The sequence below is a fragment of the Ochlerotatus camptorhynchus genome, unplaced genomic scaffold (assembly GCF_037179485.1).
Source record: "Ochlerotatus camptorhynchus isolate MF236.1 unplaced genomic scaffold, CSIRO-AGI_Acam_v1.1 ptg000216l, whole genome shotgun sequence".
Classification (NCBI taxonomy): domain Eukaryota; kingdom Metazoa; phylum Arthropoda; class Insecta; order Diptera; family Culicidae; genus Ochlerotatus; species Ochlerotatus camptorhynchus.
In genome coordinates, this window is record NW_027040706.1 from 1,239,814 (window position 1) to 1,261,827 (window position 22,014).

Below are 22,014 nucleotides of genomic sequence, written 5' to 3' on the forward strand. Positions count from 1 at the left end.
TTACTAGGGGTATTCACTATGCGAATTGTAAACATATACACTATCGTAAAAATACCAGGGTCAATTGGAGTGTAATGGAAGTTTACACATTTACGAAGGTGTATACGTTTACGATGCGCTTTGTGAATACCCCTACTCTTTTTTTTTTTGCTCTAAGTGGATCATGCGAATTGTAGCGTTGAAAGCATAAACATCAGGCGTGAACCTTTAAAATGAATAAGAGAAGATTCATAGATAAAGCCTAAATGTATGTATGCGCATTTTCCCCGCAGTATTTCGTAAACCAACATAAGGGTCTTTTTAGTTTTCCAACTTAGTCGAGAATTTAGCAATTTTTGTTAAGCATATCAATTGTAATATCTGGCCAATAGCTCAATACAACATTTAGATGGCATTAAATATCGATTCACTTTGTGGAGATTTTCCTTAGCATGGGCATTTTACCCCCATCTCTCCTACTATACAAGTGCTACAGTGACACGGGAACTATGAGCGGCAGTACTTACACCACATCGCTCAGTAAGGGTATGTGACAAAACATTAAAAACCGTGTGCCGTGTAAACATACTGTCAGCGATACGGCAAACAGATAAGTAAAGTTCCATGTGATAAAGTAATGCCAGTATCAGTGGTTTGCAGAAGCCTTACGACGACGACAAGGCAGATAAAAGTGCTGATTGCTGATATTGTATTGGTAGGGCGCTGGGATGAATCAAGAATGAATCACCGTTGCTTGAATCAATCAGGGATGTGCTGTGTTCGAGATTGTTCCGCCTTTGTAGTTTCGTGACAGGTTCGAGCCGTACTACTAGGCATAAAGTTTGTTCGTGCAATCATACTATATCGTCTCTCTACTCCAATCATGGGTGAAATAGAAGCCAGGATAGACTTTTCAAAACTGAAATGCTTTCCAGAAACAGGCACCCAAAATAACAATAATAAAATCATTTCTAAAGCGTTCCTTGAATCAGCTTATCAAGTAGTTGAAAGTATAGGTTGGTACACATGTTCAGCTCGATGAATACATTTTTAGCAACTGATTAACTCCTTTCTATTCCGTAGAATCATTCGGAAAACTATTCACGCCTATAGTGAAGGATATGCGCGGCAATGTGAAGGTTTGTGCTTTATTCAATATTCAATTTCATTAACAAGTTTTAATTTGGCATTGTTACATATCAGCGGCTGGAGACAAAATACAAGGTAAACGAACAAACATTCTACTACCTAGAAGACCTGGTCCTGTTAGACAAAGATGGAAATGAAAATATCTTCGACGCGGTTACAGAAGGACTGTTGTGGCTCAAACGTGCTCTGGAAATGATTGAAATATTCTTCAGAAATATGCTTGAGGATGAGAGCTGCAGTGATAACGTAAAACACCACCTCAGGAAAGCCTACGAAGACGCTTTGCTACCTTATCATGGCTTCTTGGCACAAAAAGGATTTCAGGTGAGAGTGAACTTGAAGTGAAGCATAAACTGGTTAAAACATTTTCTTGGGATGAAGACAGGAATGCACCATTTAAAGTTGACAATCAAAAAACATTTAAATCAAGTAGATGACCCATTTTACCGCGTGACCCATAATGTCCCAGCCTTTTTTACATAATCATGAGCATGATTGACCGCCAGCGGATGCTACTCTGTTATTGCCAGATCAGCTGAAATTACACAGAGAACCAATAGACGTTGCTTGGGACTAGAAATCATCCTCAATGTGTAAAAACTGGTGATCTAGGACTAGGCAATACCATAGAGGTAACTCTAAGACCAGAAGGTCCCGAAAAAACGTGTTCAACTGTTTGGCTCAGCTCTGGTTTCGATCCCAAGCTAATCGATGCACCGAAACATAGGAGAATCCATGAACCCCTCATTTTATCTGTCATACTGTCAAATAGCGAATCAAAACAATCATAGTGTAGTACTAGAATTGTGACTAGAATGGGGTACGTTAATCGATTTGCTTGGGACTAATACCAACAATCAATACGAAACTAACGATTTTCAATTGGCTCACTACTTGACTAGCCTATTGGTCCCAAGCAAACGATTAACGTTCCCCATTCTAGTCGAAATTCTAGTACTACGCAATGTTTGTTTTGATTCGCTATGAAAGTTTGACAGATAAAATGAGGGGTTATTGGTTTTTCCTCTGTTTCGAGGGGTGAATCGAGTAGCTTGGGACCGAAGAGAGTACCAGAGCTGAGCCAAAAAGTTGAGCACGTTATTTCGGGACCTTCTAGTCTTAGAGTTACCTCTATGCTAATACCAACAATCAATACGAAACTAACGATTTTAATTTGGCTCACTACTTGACTAGCCTATTGGTCCCAAGCAAATCGATTAACGCATCCCATTCTAGTCGAAATTCCAGTACTACACTATGTTTGTTTTGATTCGCTATGAAAGTTTGACAGATAAAATGAGGGGTTCGTGGATTTTCCTATGTTTTGAGGGGTGGATCGATTAGCTTGAGACCGAAAATAGTACCAGAGCTGAGCCAAAAAGTTGAGCACGTTTCTTCGGGACCTTCTGGTCTTAGAGTTACCTCTATGCTTGTAGTAACATCGTTTGATTATCGTGTGCTTTGTGAACCTTAACATCATAATAAACGTCACCTGGCCGGTTTTGAATGGTTACAATAACAACGCGATCGTAGCTTATATGATGTATGATATGAGGGGCTTGGTGGCCTTAGAGCGACCATTTTTGCTTACTGAGTAGAAGATTATGAGTTTAATCTCAAGCTCCTTCACATTCAAGCTTCGTTAACTGCTTTATTTGTTAATGTGAAAACATTGGAATAACATCTAATCGATCATTGGTGTATTGTAATAAAAGAAGCTCGTTTGCAAAGTGGCAAACGTTTTTGCTTATTGAGCAGAAGACCGTGGGTTCAATCCCAAGCTCCTTCGCGTTACATGATCGTTCGGACATCAATTCAGCTTATCGTTTACCAAAACGAACCCTGCTGCAAACCCAACCCTCTTATCCAATATCCCAGTGATTCCTCGTGGAAGTGCAGAGGTGTTCTCGGCTTCCATCAAAGCGAGTGTCACGTCAACATATTCCTACACAATCCTTTCTTAACCAGTGTTCGGGCGCCTTCGTTTTCTGAGCACAACGATATTTTTATCGATCCCGTAGACATTCATCTCGATGTTTAAATGAAGATTTAAATTTTTAATCGTTGACACTAAATCCATTCGTTGACAGCTCGCTCCCACACAAAGTCCCACCAAGGGGCGCTAAGATGGTGATTTTTGATAATGTAGTTGTACTTATTTAAAATAGTTCCAGTGGAAATTTTGGATAACGAATGAACGGTTTGTTTTGTTTTCGCTGGCGCTGATTTCATCTGTTTTCCGCATATTTTAGAATTGTACCAAGTCAAAAAATATTAGTTTTAGCGTTTGGATATGCGTAAATTAAAATCTATCACGTTTTAATGTGCTTAAAGTGATATTGTAATTATCGTGAGTACTGGGACAATAAATTGTTCCGAGAAACTGTGTTGCTGCGGTGTCGGTTTTTGCCTCCCTCCCAAGAAAAGTTTTACCGGGTATATTTTTCTTTTCTTGGTGCTAGCGTTCGGCCTTCTGGAGGATGCACGCGAATGAAGTGTTAGGCAAAAATTCGGTGCAAATGGGAAACTTCGCATGTGATTCAAAATGTTGTGTTAGGTTGAAAAAATAACGCTTAAGATTTTTTCGATTACCGCGAGTGAATAAACCGGTGCTTTTTCGGAGGCAGACTTTGGTGAGATCCATCTGATTATAAATCAATCATAAATGCATATTTCCATATATTACTAAATACGCGCCAGATTTTTAAATATCACATTTCGAAATCTAGAAGTGTGTTTGCAGTACCATATGATTACGGTAGTGTTTACATGCGAGGCTTATTGTATGTGAAAGTAATCTCGGAATGGACGTGAATTACCAGGCATTCTGAAATGGGTTGCTGAATCTGCAGTAGAGCTATCGCTTTCTAACTCCCGGACTAAACTTGCTCTAAATTATTACATCAAGGATTGTTGTAAGCAAATTTCTTCCATAATACCACTGCCGGCCAGTGGGGGTTAGATTGAATACACACAATACACACAAACACACACATTTTTAATGCAAATAACGAATATGTATTAACCTCGATACCCCTAAACAACCTGATTGGTATATGGATCAAAAGTAGTTTTTTTTTTGCAAAAAGGGCAATAAAAAACAAATAAGTTCTATGTACGAATTCCTAGCAGCTAAGCGCATCTAAACAATCTTAAAAATTACGATTAAAGAAAACCTAACTTTGATCTCTTATTGTCACATTGAATCGCATCAATCATTGCTGTATGTGATGGCAAACAGTGTAGTTCAATTTGTTGTGCAGTGAAAAAAATATTTTTAATTACGTGTGAAATTGTGTTGTGTGCCGCGATTGATTAATTGCAACGCGTGCCCAATTGTATTTGATAACAGGATAAGTAGGAGAACAGGTTACAAAAGTAGCCGTTCTCGTAAAATTTTGCTTATTCTTCGATCCCCCCGGCGCACTGAAAGGAAGCAATTGCTTTCCTATAGTAGCTGCGGCGGTGAAATCGATATTTGATTGTCTCTTCTGTACCCTGTGTATTGTTGCATGCAGCGTCTGTTGACTGTGTTTAGGTAGAAATGGAATGTCCAAAATGCGAGTCGGGGGTAATGGCAAGCGATCTGCCGTTAACCTGTAGTGGTAAGTGTTCTCGTGTGTTCCACATGAGATGCACTACACTTACTAGGAGTACGGCAAAGGTTGTCATGGAGAATGTTAATCTCCTATACAAGTGTGACGATTGTCTGTCTAGTTGTGATGAGCCGAGTGATTCGATCTCGCATGTTAGAAATATTGAGGAAGAAGTGAAAAGAATATCTTCTATTTCGGCCTCGATCACAAACATGCGAGATCAGATTGCTGCTCAAATTGATAACGCGTTGAAGACCGGTATGGAAGCTATCCGTTTAAATGTAAATGGTACCCTGAAGGAAGCCGTTGGCGGACTTGAAATATTATTAAATGAAAAATTGGAAAATATGACTAGTTCATTTTCGAGAATTATTGCGGACAAAAATTTAGTTGCAATGAATAATAGCAGTGGATCTAGGCCGATTCCCTCTGAAGCGGGTCAAATCCCCGATGTTAATAGTAATAGTCATGACGAAGAGAATTCTACTAATGATAAAGTTAAATGTAGTTTCTCGGATGCTTTGAAAAACGGACAAGGGGACGGTAAAAATAAGAATATCAGTAAAAATAAAGTTGAAAATGATAAAAGTAAGTATGAAAGTAAAAAACAGAACAACCGTAAGGCTCGCCCGGTCATTGTGAATAAACCTAAAGAGTCCAAACAAGACTGCGAGGAAACTCGCAAGTTTTTGAAAAAAAACCTGGATCCAAAAACACACAAAATTAGTAACTTTAGAAACGGGAAAGATGGCTCCATTATTGTTGAGTGTGCAACAGGATACAATGTAAATGAGGTGAAAAAGGGCATTGAAAGCAATTTGGGTGAAAACTACAACGCTGTTGTTCCCACATCGGTGCCAATGTTAAAAGTGGTGGGCATGAGCGATCAGTATTCCTCCGATGTCTTCATTGACTTCTTAAAAAGTCAAAATGAAGACATCGCAATTAATGATGTAAAAGTAGTTAACATGTTTGAAAATCCACGCTTCACTTACAACAAGTTTAGTGTTGTGATTGAAGTCGATATCGAGACGTATAAATGTTTGTTATGTGCGAAAAAAGTAAATGTAGGGTTTGATCGGTGCTCGATAGTTCCCGCGATTAATGTTTTGCGATGCTTCAGATGTGGAGAATTTGGGCACAAAAGCACGGATTGCAAAAATTGCGAACGATGCTCTAGATGCAGCAAACAACATAGCACCTCTAAGTGTACGTCAACTGTATTGAAATGCGTTAATTGTTTAAAAACTAATAAGGAGCGTAAATTAAATCTGGACGTCAACCACGCAGCATTTAGTTCTAATTGTTTTGTGTATAAAAAACTATATGATCAGAAAAAAAGCAGCTTACATTTCAATAAATAGCAACCAAGTTCCAGTAGTAATGTGAGTAAATTAGAGATTTTATATTTGAATATTGCGGGGTTATCTACAAACTACGTAACATTACGTCAGATTGTAGAAGAAAATCGTCCACTTTTGGTTTTGTTAGCAGAAACACATATTGTAGAAATTGAATCTTTTGATCAGTATAGCATTCCGGGATATAAAGCTGCTGCTTGTTTGTCACATTCGAGGCACACTGGCGGTGTTGCTATTTATGTCAAAGAATCAGTTCAATTCAATATTCGCCAAAACGAAGTTATTGATGGCAATTGGTTCTTAGGCATTACAGTTGAACGTGGCATGAAGATGGGTAATTATGGTGTTTTGTATCATTCTCCCAGTTCAAGTAATCAGCGTTTTATTGAAATTTTAGAGAACTGGTTCGAGACATTTTTAGATTCTAGTAAATTAAATATACTTGCGGGTGATTTTAACATTAATTGGCATGATACTAGCAATTCGAACCATCTGAAGCAATTAGCTGATTTTTTTAATTTGAAACAATTAGTAAGTGAATGTACGCGTATTTCCCGGCACAGTAGAACTTTGATTGACCATGTTTATTCTAATTTTGATTCTGTCAGTTCAGTTACTCAAGCTGATTTGAAAATAACCGATCATGAAACTTTAGTAATTAATGTCTCAGACAGTGTTAACGATAACGATAATTTTGTAAAATTGAAGTGCTGGAGGAAATATTCGAAGCAAGCTGTTTCGAATCTTGTTGAGAGAAGCATGGATTTTCCATTAGTTACCGGAACTTTAGATGAAGATGCAGCTGTTTTTACTAACGTTTTGAAAACTTGTACCAATAAATTAGTTGAACAAAAGTTTGTTTCTTTGAAAAACTCGAACAGCTGGTACAATTTGGATCTTTTGCGTCTTAAACGTAAGAGGGACAAATGGTACAAAAAGTTTTGTAGATCTAATAGTGATAATCATTGGAATAGGTACACGGTCGTGCGTAATAAATATTCACAATCGATTAAGAAAACTCGATGTGAATATATTCAGAGGAAAATTGATCAGCATCAAAACAACAGCAAAGAGTTATGGAAAATTTTGAAATCTTTGATGAAGCCTAGTAATTGTAAATCGCGGACCATAACTTTTGATGGCATATTAGAACAGTCAGAACCAGTAATTGCTTCTAAGTTTAATGATTATTTCGTCGAGAGCATTTCACTGATCAATCAATCTATTGAACTGATCAATGAACCGGACGAAATAAAACAGCCGATTAATAGTAATTGTAGATTTAATGGTTTTCACCCAATAACATTAGATGAACTTAAAAATATTTGCTTTTCATTAGGAAAAACGGCTGGAGTAGATAATGTTAATGCTAGAGTTATTCAAGATTGCTTTCATGTCATTCGACACACTCTGCGGGACCTTATTAATCAATCATTGCAATCTGGGCACGTGCCGCATATTTGGAAAGAATCTTTAGTTGTTCCTATACAAAAAGTTGCTGGGACGATTAAAGCCGAAGAGTTTCGTCCCATCAACATGTTGCACACATTAGAGAAAATTTTGGAACTTGTTGTAAAAGGCCAGCTGTTAGAATATTTAAATAGTAACTGTTTGTTGATACCGGAACAATCGGGATACCGGGAAGGCCATTCTTGTGAAACCGCGTTAAACTTAGTGTTAGCTAAATGGAAAGAAAATTTGGAGCATAAAGATACGATTGTTGCTGTGGATTTGGATCTAAAACGCGCTTTTGAGACAATTTCTAGGCCCTTATTGTTGAGAACAATCAAGCGCTTTGGAATTTCGGGTTCTGCATACAAATGGTTTGAAAGCTATTTATCTGACAGAACACAAAGGACTGTTTTTAATGATTTTGTATCTTGTCCCGTTGACAATGACCTTGGAGTGCCTCAGGGAAGTGTATTAGGGCCCCTTTTATTTATTATGTATATTAATGACATGCGACGAGTTTTACGGTTTTGTGATATTAATCTTTTTGCTGACGATACTGTGTTATTCATTGCAGCTAAAGATTTAGAAGAAGCCGTTTCACGCTTGAATGAAGATTTGCGTTCTCTAAGTAGATGGTTGAAGTATAAACAATTGAAATTGAATATAAGTAAAACTAAATTCATGGTAATTTCGCGGAATCGTGTAGATGATGATGTCTCTGTTGTTATTGATGATGAGACACTTGATCGCGTTCAGGAAATTAAATATCTTGGCGTGATTATTGATGACAAACTCAAGTTCAATTCTCATATTGACAATGTCATCAAGAAAATTGCCAAGAAGTATGGAATCCTATGTCGCTTGCAAAACGATTTAACTATTGGTAGTAAAATACAGTTATACAAATCAATCATCTCCCCTCATCTAGACTTTTGCCCTTCCATTTTATTTTTGGCCAATGAAACACAAATATCGAGATTACAGCGTTTGCAGAATAAAGTAATGCGTTTGATTTTAAGATGTAATAGATTCACTTCCTCAACTTTTATGCTGGACGCTTTGCAATGGCTGTCAGTGAAGCAAAGAATTGTGTTTTTGACTATGGTGTTCATTTTTAAAGTAGTTAATGGTTTGCTGCCTCGATATTTGTGTGATCGGATTGAAAGAGGAAGTGATTTTCATAGATATAACACTAGAAACGCGGATGAAGTAAGAACACCACATCTTTTGAATAATGCTTCACAAAATTCATTATTTTTCAAAGGTATAAATGTTTTCAATTCGATGCCTAGACACATCAAGCGTGCAACTACACTTACAGAATTCAAGAGACGCTGCATTTCACATGTAAAAGCTGTTTATTGAGCAGTTAAATTTTTATGAATGGATAAATCATGTATCTTGACAAAGTTATCTCTAACGGATTATTTTGTATGGAGACTGTCATATAGACATTTTAGTAATTGGTGTAGCATATACAAAAAACTACATTGTTTGCCTCGATGGTGATGATGGATTTTTAGTTTTTTGATTTTGTAGTAGTAATAGTAAAAATAGCTTTGAGTAGTCTACGATGGTTTGAGCCTCGCGCGCGGAATACAGGTATAAATGACTAATACGTGGAAATTGTGGCAAAAGCCTTGAATTAATAAAGGGTTGGCTGGAAGTCGTTTCCTTGGATATAGTCCTGGCACTGCGGAAGCTTAAACGTGTAAATCCCAGGTCACGTGTAAATGGAAGTATTGTCGAGGACTATACTTGGACTTTTGATAACTAGTTACACCTTTGAATGTTTTTGGTTGATGCCTATAGCATATTTAACAGGACATTTATATCTGTAATTGTAACCAGCTCGATTTTGTTTGCAAACCTGGTTAAAATGTTTATATTTAATTATCTTAAAGATAACTCGTCCAGCTCAAACCTTTGTAGGGGTAAGAGGTGGGACCATCATCATCAAATCAGAAGTATGATTTGCAACATCGTTTAACTCTTGCATCATCATCAATTTCGAATTAAAATTAACTGCACTGTAACTAACGCAGATAACGAAATAATAATATTTCAAGCAAGCAGGGGACCTCGAAGTCGGTATAGCTTTATGAGCGACAATTAACAATAGTTTAAAATATAAATTCAGTGACTAAAGATGATAGCGTTATTTGCTGATAATGAAACATTGTATACCATATCAAAAATAGTGACAAGATGACAAATGTTTGTTTAGTCGCACAGCAGACGATCATACCAGACAAGTACCATACCATACCAGACCATACCAGACAAGTATATATATTACATACATACATCAACAATAATCAACCTATTTGTATATTTTCAGTTTCTGCACCATTGCGTTCCTACGAGAACGACACTTCTAGGCCCATCGGAAAGCAATCGACAAAACGTGGAAGCTTTGAAAAACTTTCTTGTCACATTCCGTGCGAATCTTGATCACTTGAACAACTTTTTCGAAGTTAATAATTTAAACAGAACCTACAAAGTCTAATGGTAGATTATTTTATTGCTCTATAGTAAAAATAATCAGTCACTAATAACAGAAATGTTGCTCCCCGGTCGACGTTCCATATCAAACAAAGCTTTCTCGTTCTGAAATTGTTCGCGGCGGAACCGGGATGCCCTACGAATGGCAGTAAAACTCGAAGCAATCTGTAGAAATAGCAAAAGACACTGAATTGCTTGGGACATAGTGCTGGTTTTGTATTTCAAAATTTGTTCACTAGTCATAAGATATATTTGCAGAGGGGTCTGTATAAAAACCGACAGTATCCAAAAGCCAGCAAAATCAGGAATCTGCAATGATGGATAAATGAAAGCGAATACTTCGTGAAAACAGCAACACCATTTACCTTATCCAGCAGATTTCCTGAATATCCTAAGTACAACCGTAGACATTCGACTGGAGCAGCTATGATTAAAGACAATACCGATAAAACACGGTGAATAGTTGATAAGTTCCAGTACTAAAAATAAATGTATACGATTCGAATAATCTTTCTTGAGCTTCCTTCTTCAAAAGAAATACCTGATAATACAATGTGATAATGCTGGAAGCTAGCCAAACTCCACAGAAATGCACATTTAAGTAAAGAAGTAATTGAACCCACACGTTGGCATAATACCTTTCCTCTGTAAGATTTCGAGTAATTTAGTAGAGAATAATTATCACCCATATTCTTGTTTTCGTTCGAACCGTATTTTCCAAACAAAAAAAAACTTTTTGTATAGAAAATACGGTTCGAACGAAAATGAGAATATGGGTGTATGCTATTGATCAACAGATGTAAAAACGTACCTCGATATTCAGAGAACTGACCAAGCCTTGCTTTATGTCTTGCAGTACTACTGCCGATAATGACACTCGAAAATAATTGATCTGTTGAAGTTTCCATCTTTCGATTGTTGGTTGTTCGATTTGATTAAAAAGAAACACACCTACCTAGTAAACATTGACTTATGTTGTCATGGTAACGGACTCGTACACACAATGCTATACTTTTCCCTACAGATTGTCTGTTCTTATTGAAACAAAACGCGCCGAAATCGTCGCCATAGGAATTCCTAAGGAGGAATGTTCAACATCCTCCTTCTTGAACAAATCAAAAGGAAAAGATTATTCTTCTTAAACTAAATTTTAAAGGTCCAGATTATTGTCTAGATCAAAATATTTTGGCAGCTAGTGTCATGGGTTGTTATTATGAATACAAATGTAGATTAAAAATACAGTTTATTTGTGCTTTCAACATCGAATTCTCGTTAAGAAGAATAAAAAAAATAAGATTATTGAAGAAAGTTGAAATTCGATTTTTTTTTGCTGAAATTTTTTATTGAATTTGTGTGCAATTAAATATTTTTTTTTTCTAAAACCCTATGTGTTTTGTACAGATTCTCCATAAATTTGTAACCGCAAATAAATGTATTGCTAATTCAGAGAAAAATTAGCATTTGGCGTCAGATTATCTGTTTTAATAGTATGCTATGGTTGTCAGTGCCGTAGCAATATTTTCCCTGAATCAGCATTATGAGTATAGGCTTTCGAGTAGCTTCCATGAGATATTCTTTTTAAAAATGCTTATTATGGTTTCCCTAAGGCCTTGTACGAAATATATTTTCAGCAGATATTATGGAATATATATTTATTGAATGCAGTTGCGCATGAATGTAGGCATTATTTTATTACCAATGGTATAATTTTACAGAAAATCATTAATTTCTAGCATTCGAAACATTTTACAACATTTAAAAATATTCGCTTAGTTCAATGAAAAATGTCACTTTAAAGTTAAGGTCAACTATTGTTCCAAGCCTATGATTCGTATGTTTGAAAACCGATATTGAATGCTATTTTGATTTTTGATTTTGATTTTGATTTTGATTTTGATTTTGTGAGACAGAAGGGGGTCGTATGAAGGCCAAATCTCAAGTCTCAAGGCCACATTCCAGAACGTGAGTGGATCATGGTGATCACGTCAAACTATAATGTCTAAAATTAACCACATGCCCCAAACAACCCCTAGAACGGCTTGCATACGCTCTACATGCTGAATCGTGAGTCTCCCTTTTTCCCATATGATTGTATGCAAAATAATAACCCAATGCAGGTCAATTGAATATGCCTCAATGAAATAAATTGAATAAAATTAATATTTACCTGTTACTAATGATCGAGATTGGAGAAAAGCAAGGGAAGTTGTTGGTTGATTTTACCATCACAGGGTTTGAGAATAGCGCGATGGTATATTATTATGAAGCTGATTAGACGAATCCTGGGAAAGCATCATAGTGTAGTGGTAAGTGTGACTGCTTTCTCACACCCCAATGGGTCTGGGTTCAATCCCAGCCGAGGTCGATGGGATTTTTCTGAAGCATAAAAATCTCTGGTCACGTCTTCCTTCGGAAGGGAAGTAAAGCCGTTGGTCCCGGCCCATGTGTGTTTGAATGGGTGCGATATCCTACGCAGGTGTGAAAGTTGCCTTCCTGCACATTCGATTGCCATCAATCGAAAAATTCAGTTTAGCGACTATCGTTTTTGTAATTTAGAAAACGAAACTGCAGAACATACACTCTGCAATTGTGGAGCACTGTTCAAACGAAGAATGTCAATATTTGGAAAAGGGCTATTAGAACCCTTTGAAATTTGTCAAAGCAATCCCAACAGGGTATTAAACTTCATAAAACGAGTTGGGCCTAGGTGGGACTGCATGCTATGTCAACCAGTGTCTATCACACCTTAATTTTGATAAGATATGCGACTAGCACCCATTACCGTAACTAATGGGAGTGCCATGGGGACCTAGCCCCCTCCCCCTAGAATTTTAGGTGTTTTTTTTTATGACTCACCGGTATTTTGTCAAACTTGTCAAGTTCGACGTTACTATTTAACGGCGATTAATAAAATTTGACAACTATCAACGATTTTTTTAAACTCCTTTGTGTTGACTACTTTTCTTATGATCTGGACTAGAAGAAGCAATTTTGAGATATTATATTATATCGATATTTAATCGATGACATAATAAGACGTCTCAAGGCTCTAAAAATTGGCCATTAGCACAGGGATTTTCATCTAACTTCTGGAAACTTCGTAACTCAAAGATCAGGGAACATCGTAGAAATTGAGGAAACTTAGTAGAAATTCTGGGAACTTCATATATCTTCACAATTTTTTTTGTAGAAACAAGGAAATTGGAACAGGAAAATTTATTTAAATTTGGCGAGCTTCGTACAAAATTATTATATTTCAGAGAAGCTTTTTGGTCGGCAACCTCTATATAATTTCAGGGCACTTTTTTGAAGCCTCATGGACTTGGAATAGTTATGGAAAGTCCGTACAAATTCAAGAAATTTCGATCGTGGAATGTCTCGGAAAATCAACGAGAAACGTAGAAGTGCAGCAAACTTTGTAGAAGTTTAACGAATTTAGTAGCATTTTGTGGAGGTGCGTAAAACTTCATATATATTTATAGAAAATTATAGAAAATTTTGTAAAACTTAAGGCCCAAACGCAATGTGGGCGGAAGCGGAACGGAAACGGAAAGTTTGACACTTGTCACTAATGACATCAAGATGCCTAACCGAAGCCGATTTGGATCTAACTAGTTTTCAATCCGACAAGTAGGCTTACTCAGATCGGGCTTTTCCGCTGCCGTTGCCGTTCCGCTTCCGCCGTCATTGCGCTTGGGCCTTTAAGGGAGTTTTGTAGATGTAGAAACGTTGCAAACTAACGATTTTAAATTGGCTCACTACGATCGGTTTTCGAGCAGAACTCAGCCACTGTTGTCAAAATTAACTTCTTGTCTGTCAGAAATAACCACGCTCAGATAGCAGGGTTAATCGATAACTTTCCATCTGTCATATTTTAACCAAAAGTTAAAATAATCCACCAAATGGTTCAGAGCCTTAATCGGTAGTGTGGGTTTTTGCCGAGCAAGATTGATTGTGTACTTTCGATTGAATCCAAGTATTGTCGTGCGCCCACAAGGATGACGAGAACCAACAATTTTAACAAATAAAGAAGCTTAAGCAAAACTTGAAACAACATGGAACAGTTAAAATCCAGCATCAGCTGTTACTTAGCCAATAATTATCAATCATTAGCAATCAACTTTAAATTCTCGACGACCGTGATCAACAAATGTTGATAAAAATCGCAAACGTGCTATCGCTGAATTGCAAATAAATCATAAAATGTTTGTTAAACAGCTTTGTTTGAAAACAAGCTCTGTTGAAGGACTTTGACCGTTCACTCTCTCAAAGAGTGACCTGTCACATAAGAAAACTCGTTGTGAATATGTTCAGAGGAAGATAGATCACTACCAACATGTTATAGAAATATTTGATTTTCATTAGGAAAAACGGCTGGAGTATATAATGTTAACACTAGAGTTATTCAAGATTGCTTTCATGTCATTGGTCACTTCTTTTTGGATCATATTAATGAATCATAGGTAACTGGAGACGTGTCGATGTCAATTATACAAGCTCTAGCCAAACTGGCTTATTGGTATAAGCGATATGTGGAAATGTTTAGGGGTGTTCGTATTTCATCGCAATGTTCGCAGTATAGAATTTAGTGCAGTCGTGAGGTCGTCATTTGCTTGCTTATCAATGTTTACACGCTATTTCAAAACTATCCAAATTTGGGTAGAATCCACCCAGATCGGTCAAAACTGAACCTACCCAAAAATTGGTAAACTGTGTTGGGACTGACAAGTTGACAAATGAACAATGTCGATCGGATTCATGTCGATGTTGTTCATTTGTCCACTTGTCACTCCCAACACAGTTTACCCATTTTTGGGTAGGTTCAGTTTTGACCGATCTGGGTGGATTCCACCCAAACTTGGGTAGTTTTGAAATAGCGTGTACAGCATTTCTGTTTCTAACACCAGACTGATTGACACCGGCCACATGTTACTGGTTCGGAAGGAATTGTTGTTCATATTCAAAAAGTTGCTAGATCGATTAAAGCCGAAGAGTTCAGTCCCATCAACATGATGGATCGCTCTTTTGTGACTTATTCATAACTTTTTAGCAGAGAATGCTTACGTTAAATCATATTGAATTTTCAGTTGACCCATCTTAAAATAGATAGTTTAGTCACAGACAAACAGACGTAACTCTTTGAAAAAGTATTTCTTGAAAACATAGTATCTTAAAACATAGGACCTCAGTAACGACACCTCTCGGGCTTTTCGCGGAAAACAAGCTTACTCGCTAACTCGCAAACAATATTGCATAAAAGATCTATAGAATGTATAGAAACGTCAAAGTGATCCGATGCCAGCGCTGCGGCGAGTAGTTCGCGGAACTGATAATATTCAAATCAACCGTTAAATGCGTGAACGAAGATACACAATGAAGGGCTACGTCTGTTTGTCTGTGGTTTAGTGCAGCTAATCTCCCTATCAAAATTCAACACATCCTCGCCGCAGAGCCACACTCTTTGTTTTCGCTGAAGGTACACTCGAGAGCGCCCTCGAGTTTCAGTGAGAGTGTGGATCTACGGTGTGGAAATTTTGTATTTTAATATGGAGATTAATAGCATTAAACTATCTACTTTTCGATGGGTTAACTGAACATTCAACTGGATTTTACGTTAACATTCTATAAAAAAAAAAGTGGTGAAAAGCCCCAAAAGAGCGATCCATCACTGGTCACATGCATTAGAGAACATTTTAGAGCTGATTGTGAGCTGTTGAAGTAATTAAATAGTAATAGTTTGTTGATACCAGAACAATCGGGATATCGGTTAGGTCATTCTTGTGAAACCACGGTAATAGCACAAACGAAGTGACAGACGACTAACTGGCGAAGAAATCCATTAAAATAATGTGGTTCTTTATAAAAGAATTTTCTTGGAAGCTTGTACCATAATCCACCAGATGGGTTAGTTTTTTTTGTTTTGATTTGAACAAAGTTGATTTTGTGTACAATGATTCTTTGACAGTGTGCAAAGAGTGCGTATCATTTTGTCATTTTTTTATGCATTTCAGTTTTGAGTAGAGTGAAAGAGATAGAACCAAAACATTCTACACGGTGTTTCGTGAAACCCATTTATGGGTAAAAAAATACCCATTTTCAAACCATGTATGCAGCTGTCAAAAAATGGGGAAATTTGGAAATCATAAAATGGGTGAAAAAATACCCATTTAAAGAATCAGTTCACGAATGCATAATGGGTATATTTTTTACCCACTAATGGGTGAAAAAACACTTGGAAATTTTATCGTATCATTCCGTCACCGACCATTGGGAATGCAATCAGTTTCTGCCCGCTTTTATTTTTAGCAAAAATGGACGATCTCCGGAAAATGTTAGATTCCGAAACATTGGAGAGGCTTACGGATAAGTCCATACAGTTTTATCCAATATGATATTATACCTTCTCGTGTAATAATTTTTTTCGCTACACCTGCATTTATTTTCAATGTAAATATTAGTAAGTTTTTTATACCAGCATCCTCCATTTGAAGAAATGGGTATTTTTTTACCCATTTTACGAAAAACACAATTCAAGAAGATGGGTAAAAAAACACCCATTTATTGACAGATCCCCCATTTACCCATTAATGAATAAACCATAGTTTACCCATTAAATGAGGAGGGGCACTTTTAGCTGAAATGGGTGTTTTTATACCCATTAATGGGTTTTCACGAAACACCGTGTAGTACATTTGATGAAAATGCTAGTTCAATCTAGTAGTAGTGTTGCCATGTGGTACAATCCAGTAGTAGTGGTGTTGGCATGTGGTACAGTGAAAAATTGCAATAGCAGGTTAGTCACCAAAGTTTTCGCGCCGCTCCGCCTGTCACTTCGTTTGTGGTAATAGCGAAGAGGAATGATAACTTAGAGCGTAAAAATACGATTGTTTCTGCGTCTTTTTTTTAATCTAAAACGTGCTTTTGAAACAATTTCTAGGTTCTTATTGTTAAGATCAATCGACTGCTGCACAAACTGCATAAAAATGGTTTGAAGACTATTTGTGTGACAGAACTCAACGAACTGTTTATACTGATCCAGTGTCCAGTCCCATGGGGAATAACATTGCTGTGCCCCAGGGAAGTGTATTAGGGCGCCTTTTATGTATTGTGTATAATAATGACATGCGCCATGTTTTATGATTTTTCGACATTAATCTTTTGACAGATGATACTTGAATGACGATTTGCGATTTCTAAGTAGATGGTTTGTGTGGTGAAAACTCAAACCACTCGATAGGACCACTGTGGGTTTCGTGGTCGTGCGGTTAGCGGCTTCAAGCCGGCGCACAATGGATAAGTTTTCAGGTTGTTTGACAGTTAGCATTATCGGTCAAAAAACCCGGAAACTTGTACATTGTGCGCCAGCCTTCACCCGTCGTTCAAGATACTGGGTGTCTAGTGTTAAGTATTCAGTCTATACAACCTTTGGTTGAAGACTTTGTCAATTATCTTATAGACTTATCCTATTAATATTCATAATTTTTCAAAATATTAAGATACATAGAAAAAAATCATTGAAACTTTGTTTTAGAAATAGTAGAATTTTAGAGAAAGAGAACGTTATTAATTTTTGGAAATTCAAAAGCAGTTTTTTAATTTAAAACCAAAACTCTGTGAATGACAATGAGTACATAGTGTTCCGGTAGCAATGATTACATTTTCATGAACGTAATTTTGATTTTAAACCAAAAACTACTTTTGAATTTTTGAAAATTAATGACGTTCTTGAAGTCTGCATCATTACGATGATTTTCTAGATGGCCTCGAGAGGCCTTGTTTTATATCAAAGGCTTACAAATGAAATGAAAGATTCAAATGAATGCATTCGCAAGAGTGCCATTGACATTTTCCAATCAAACCTTAAAACCGGTCCAGATTATCTTTAAGGACTTATTCAAGAAAATCCATGGGAAATTTTAACACCATAAACATCATACAATGCAAAAGTAACCATCGAAAACCTAGTAAACAGTGTGTGTACCATGATTTACACAAGTTAGTGGACAATATGTCAGGGTGAGAATCTTTATACACACCAATTATTAAACAGTTAGCAGATCATGTCGATTTTCTGCCATGAAAAAAATAATCTCAATGCAAAAACATGGGAATATTTTTGGTGCTCATGGGAATGCGTGTACGTGAACATATAAACATTCTTACCCCATAATACAATGCTTTCCCGATTTTGTCAGCCCCTTCTTAAATTTTAGGCTTTAGGCTTTTTAGTTAGAATTATTGAATAATCACTTTTCCAACATTCATTACCAGTGCGTATTAAATTACGTACGAATTATTGCGATTATTATACAATTATTACACGCTGATTACATACTTATACAATACATACATACAATTATTCACTGATTACATACTTCGTGCTGCATCGAGTAAGAACTGTTAGCGTAGTAAAAGATTCAAATACGTTTCGACGTGCACATAAACATCTTGAAGATGCTTTGTTTCTTTGGTTCCTCAATCAAAGGCGCCTGGACAAAACAGTGTCGACGACGATGATTATTATGAAAGCCCAAGCGATAATTGAAGGTTGCAATGTTCCAGAAACGTTCAAATTTTCGCAACATTGGGCTCTTATCTTCAAACTATAATATGGAATAAGAAAAATCAAATTGCAGGGAAGTATTGTTCAGTGGCACAACAAGTATTGAGGGTTTCCTGAAACAATTTCACGAGGAAATTTGCCGTCGTGAGCTTTCAACTAAAATGATTTACAAAATTGATTGATTTTTAAAATGTTTCCGTCAGAATCGTTTGTTGGGTCGATCGAAAAAATGCTCCAGGGCGTAACAGTATCAAGCAAAGCATCCCATTTATGCCATGTTCTAATGTCACGGCAAACAACAAACTTCGATTGGTAGTTATTGGAAAGTCCCATTCGGTAGCATTCAAAAATGTTTAAATTTCCGTAACAAAAAATGGTTGGATGAGACCTGAGTTGTTCCAAACCGGGTCCATAATAACTTTGTTCCAGGAGTCCGACGCATTGCTGCTGTACAACTGATAACTGCTCAGCTCGTCATCTAAACGATAAACGATATGCTTGTAAAGCTCATACAGATGACGATATTTTGAAACTTGTGATGAATGATCAGCAGGTGATAAATGAAGAACAGCCAGAAGACCCGGAGCAAAATGATTCTCATATCTCCGAATTCATCGAACCAGCAAATCCAGGAGTAAACAGCAACATAGAAGCAAAAAGAATGTTCGATAAATAATTGATTGAGCTGAAGCATCGTCTTTTTCAATTTACGATGTTATTTATCACCGTCGAAATCAAGAATTTGTGATGACGAAGTATCTTGAAAATTAAAAGTAAATTAAAACATTTAATTTTAATTTGCATTTTTAATACAATATGTAATGCTCTTTTTTATTATCTAGGAATAAATGTTGTTGAACATGAAGCAATGTTTTTTTATTACAATAGCAAAGAAGATAGCCGGCGCCGGTGATGTAGTGGTAAGCGTGAATACTTTCTCACGCCAATGGGTCTGGGGCATAAAAATCTCTGGTCACGTCTTCCTTCGGCAGGGAAGTAAAGCCCATGTGTGTTGATGAATGGGTGCGATATCCTACGCAGGTGTGGAAGTTGCCTTCCTGCGCATTCGATTGCCGTCAATGGATGGCAAATAATAAATTTATGATGAAATTTATAAATAAAAATTATTCATAGCGAAAAGTTTGAGAATCCATGTTTAAAAACCTGAAAGTTTTAGTGAAATCTGCATGCTGACAAAATCGGGAAAAAAAAGCTGACAAAATCGGGAACTGATAAAATCGGGAAAGCACTGTATGTCCATGCCTTCATCGACAGTGCGTCAGATTTTTGTTAGCATCTTCATGTTCCCCCGGATACAACGTATAATATTCGTTATCAGTCAAGTATTACAGTAGCTGAGAAGACATAAACTATCGGTAGTAAATGTCTTCACATATCACACCTCTACTTTTAAAATATGCTTGTGGGGAAAGGTGTACACTATTTCAGATTTATAAAACAGGGGCCTTCAGAGGCAATTCAGAACGTCATTTGTTTTCAGGAAATTCCCTAAAAGACTGGGTTCTTCGTAAAAGTTTAGGAAATGTTATAACATATCAAGGAACTTCATACATCCCAGAAACATTATAGAACTTAAGAAAACTTCTGAGAACTTCAGGGACAGCGCACACAACAAATTTAAATCGCTAACAAAACATGTTGTGTTGGTTTTAGACTTGATGCAATCTTTAAACTTTCCAGCAATTCAGCAATCCAGAGAATGACAACATTTTACTGTAAATTAGCAAAGACTTCAGCAATATTTCTTTACTGATTTTTTCAACAATAAAACATTCTGACATTACGCAGCATTTTGCTGAAAAAGCTCAGTAAATTGAATTTGATTTCACTTGAAGCTGGCAGCTTCTGCAAAAGATCGTTGATATAAATACACAAATAATAACGAAAAAATCGCCAGGCTCTTTTCTATATTTCTTTCACTTTTTATTTTGAACCCCGCTAATCTGCACTCCATGCAAACTATAAATTTCTGAAACGTCATTTAACTCATGAGATGGAGAAAAGCAAAATGAAACGATGCAAAACTGAGCGCAAATAGCAAATAAGGCTACCAGACGGGTTACTAGAAGTTTAAATTAAAAATGAACCCCGGTAATATGCACGAAGTGTCGTTCAGATTAACGGGGGTCCATGTTGTAGTTTTTTTTCTGCTGCAATGGAAGCGCTCTGCCTCACGTTGGCGATACTGCCATTCAATTAAACCATTGGAAACGGATTCCGTTCTGATGGAAGATGCTTATTGGATAGCGGAATATGAAGTGTTTATTGTGAAGAAGAATCCTCGGCTCTGTAAAGTTAATTCGATTCAGCCTTATCAAATAATTCAATGAACAAACAAAAATGTGGGTTGGAGCAAGCACAAAGAGAGCTCAAAATAAACAGAAGATAATCGATTATCAACCGTACCAAAATCAATGTAAACATAAGTAACATTTTGAATGTTGATTCCATAGCATGGAACAATATTATACTTCATTCAAACTTTAAAAATTGTTATGTTTTTGAAAATAAGCACATTCTGCATGAGCGCACATTTTTCGCTAGCACAAGCAAGGTTAAGCTCATTGCATCTCTATTTATTTTTGACGTGCAAGCACACAGCCCAACTAACAATTTTCGCAATTTAAACGCTTTACTCATTTCATTTATACAGCCTCAAGTTGTATTTAAATGCTATACAATATGAGGAAACCTTTACTCAACCTCTCTACAAGCAAATCTGGCGAACTTAGTCAGCTACTTATGGCTGTTATGGCGGTTGGGACCAACTCTTGTTGCATATCTATTTACGCTTCTATACAGCTGTTATCCTGCTGTTTAGATGTGTGTGAAATTGAAAGGCGCTTACTCAACCTTTACCCGATTATCCAATAATCGCTTGACGCCAGTTTAAATATTGTTTACGCAAATTTTTTTTTTATTGGAGGAATTTATCAAATTTATTTTATTACGAATCAAATAAATCGGAATTAGTTATAAGCACACCACCAAATGATTTACACTGTACCGCACAGCAAAAATAAATTTTAATATTACATCCAAAAGGATGCACTTCAATCATGTCGAAAATCTCATGTAATTTTTATGGCCACAAAAATAAACAAATGCAGTGAAAGCAGCGTAATGTCAGTTCATGCACTGTATTGATGACAATGTTGTCCTTTTTTGCAAGTAATATTACACCATATTTTTGACACGATTGAAGTGCATCCACTTTGATGTGATATCAAAATTAATTTTATGCTGTGCTGGAATCGAACTCGAGACGATCGCATTGACGAACCTTGATACTACCAACTTCGCTACGCCAACACTTTGAACTGACGTTAACAAAAATACACGTCCTTCTACAACAACATTGCTGATTAGAGACTTTATAATAGTGCAC

At 36.6% G+C, this 22,014-nt stretch overlaps 1 protein-coding gene and 1 long non-coding RNA gene across 2 annotated transcripts; one reads left to right on the forward strand and one right to left on the reverse strand.

Annotated features, from left to right (window-relative positions):
* The first annotated feature begins 728 nt into the window (after positions 1–728).
* Positions 729–10,556, forward strand: LOC135703578 (glycolipid transfer protein). The gene is made up of 4 exons (XM_065224826.1): positions 729–995; positions 1,063–1,118; positions 1,183–1,452; positions 9,879–10,556. Exons 1-4 carry the CDS (start codon positions 863–865, stop codon positions 10,044–10,046), a joined length of 627 nt encoding a protein of 208 aa, XP_065080898.1. The 5' UTR covers positions 729–862; the 3' UTR covers positions 10,047–10,556.
* On the reverse strand, positions 10,435–11,037 carry LOC135703580 (uncharacterized). The gene is made up of 3 exons (XR_010517747.1): positions 10,854–11,037; positions 10,584–10,687; positions 10,435–10,521 (listed from the first exon to the last, which is right to left on the reverse strand). It is a non-coding gene; the product is annotated as an uncharacterized LOC135703580 (long non-coding RNA).
* Between the last annotated feature and the right edge of the window lie 10,977 nt (positions 11,038–22,014).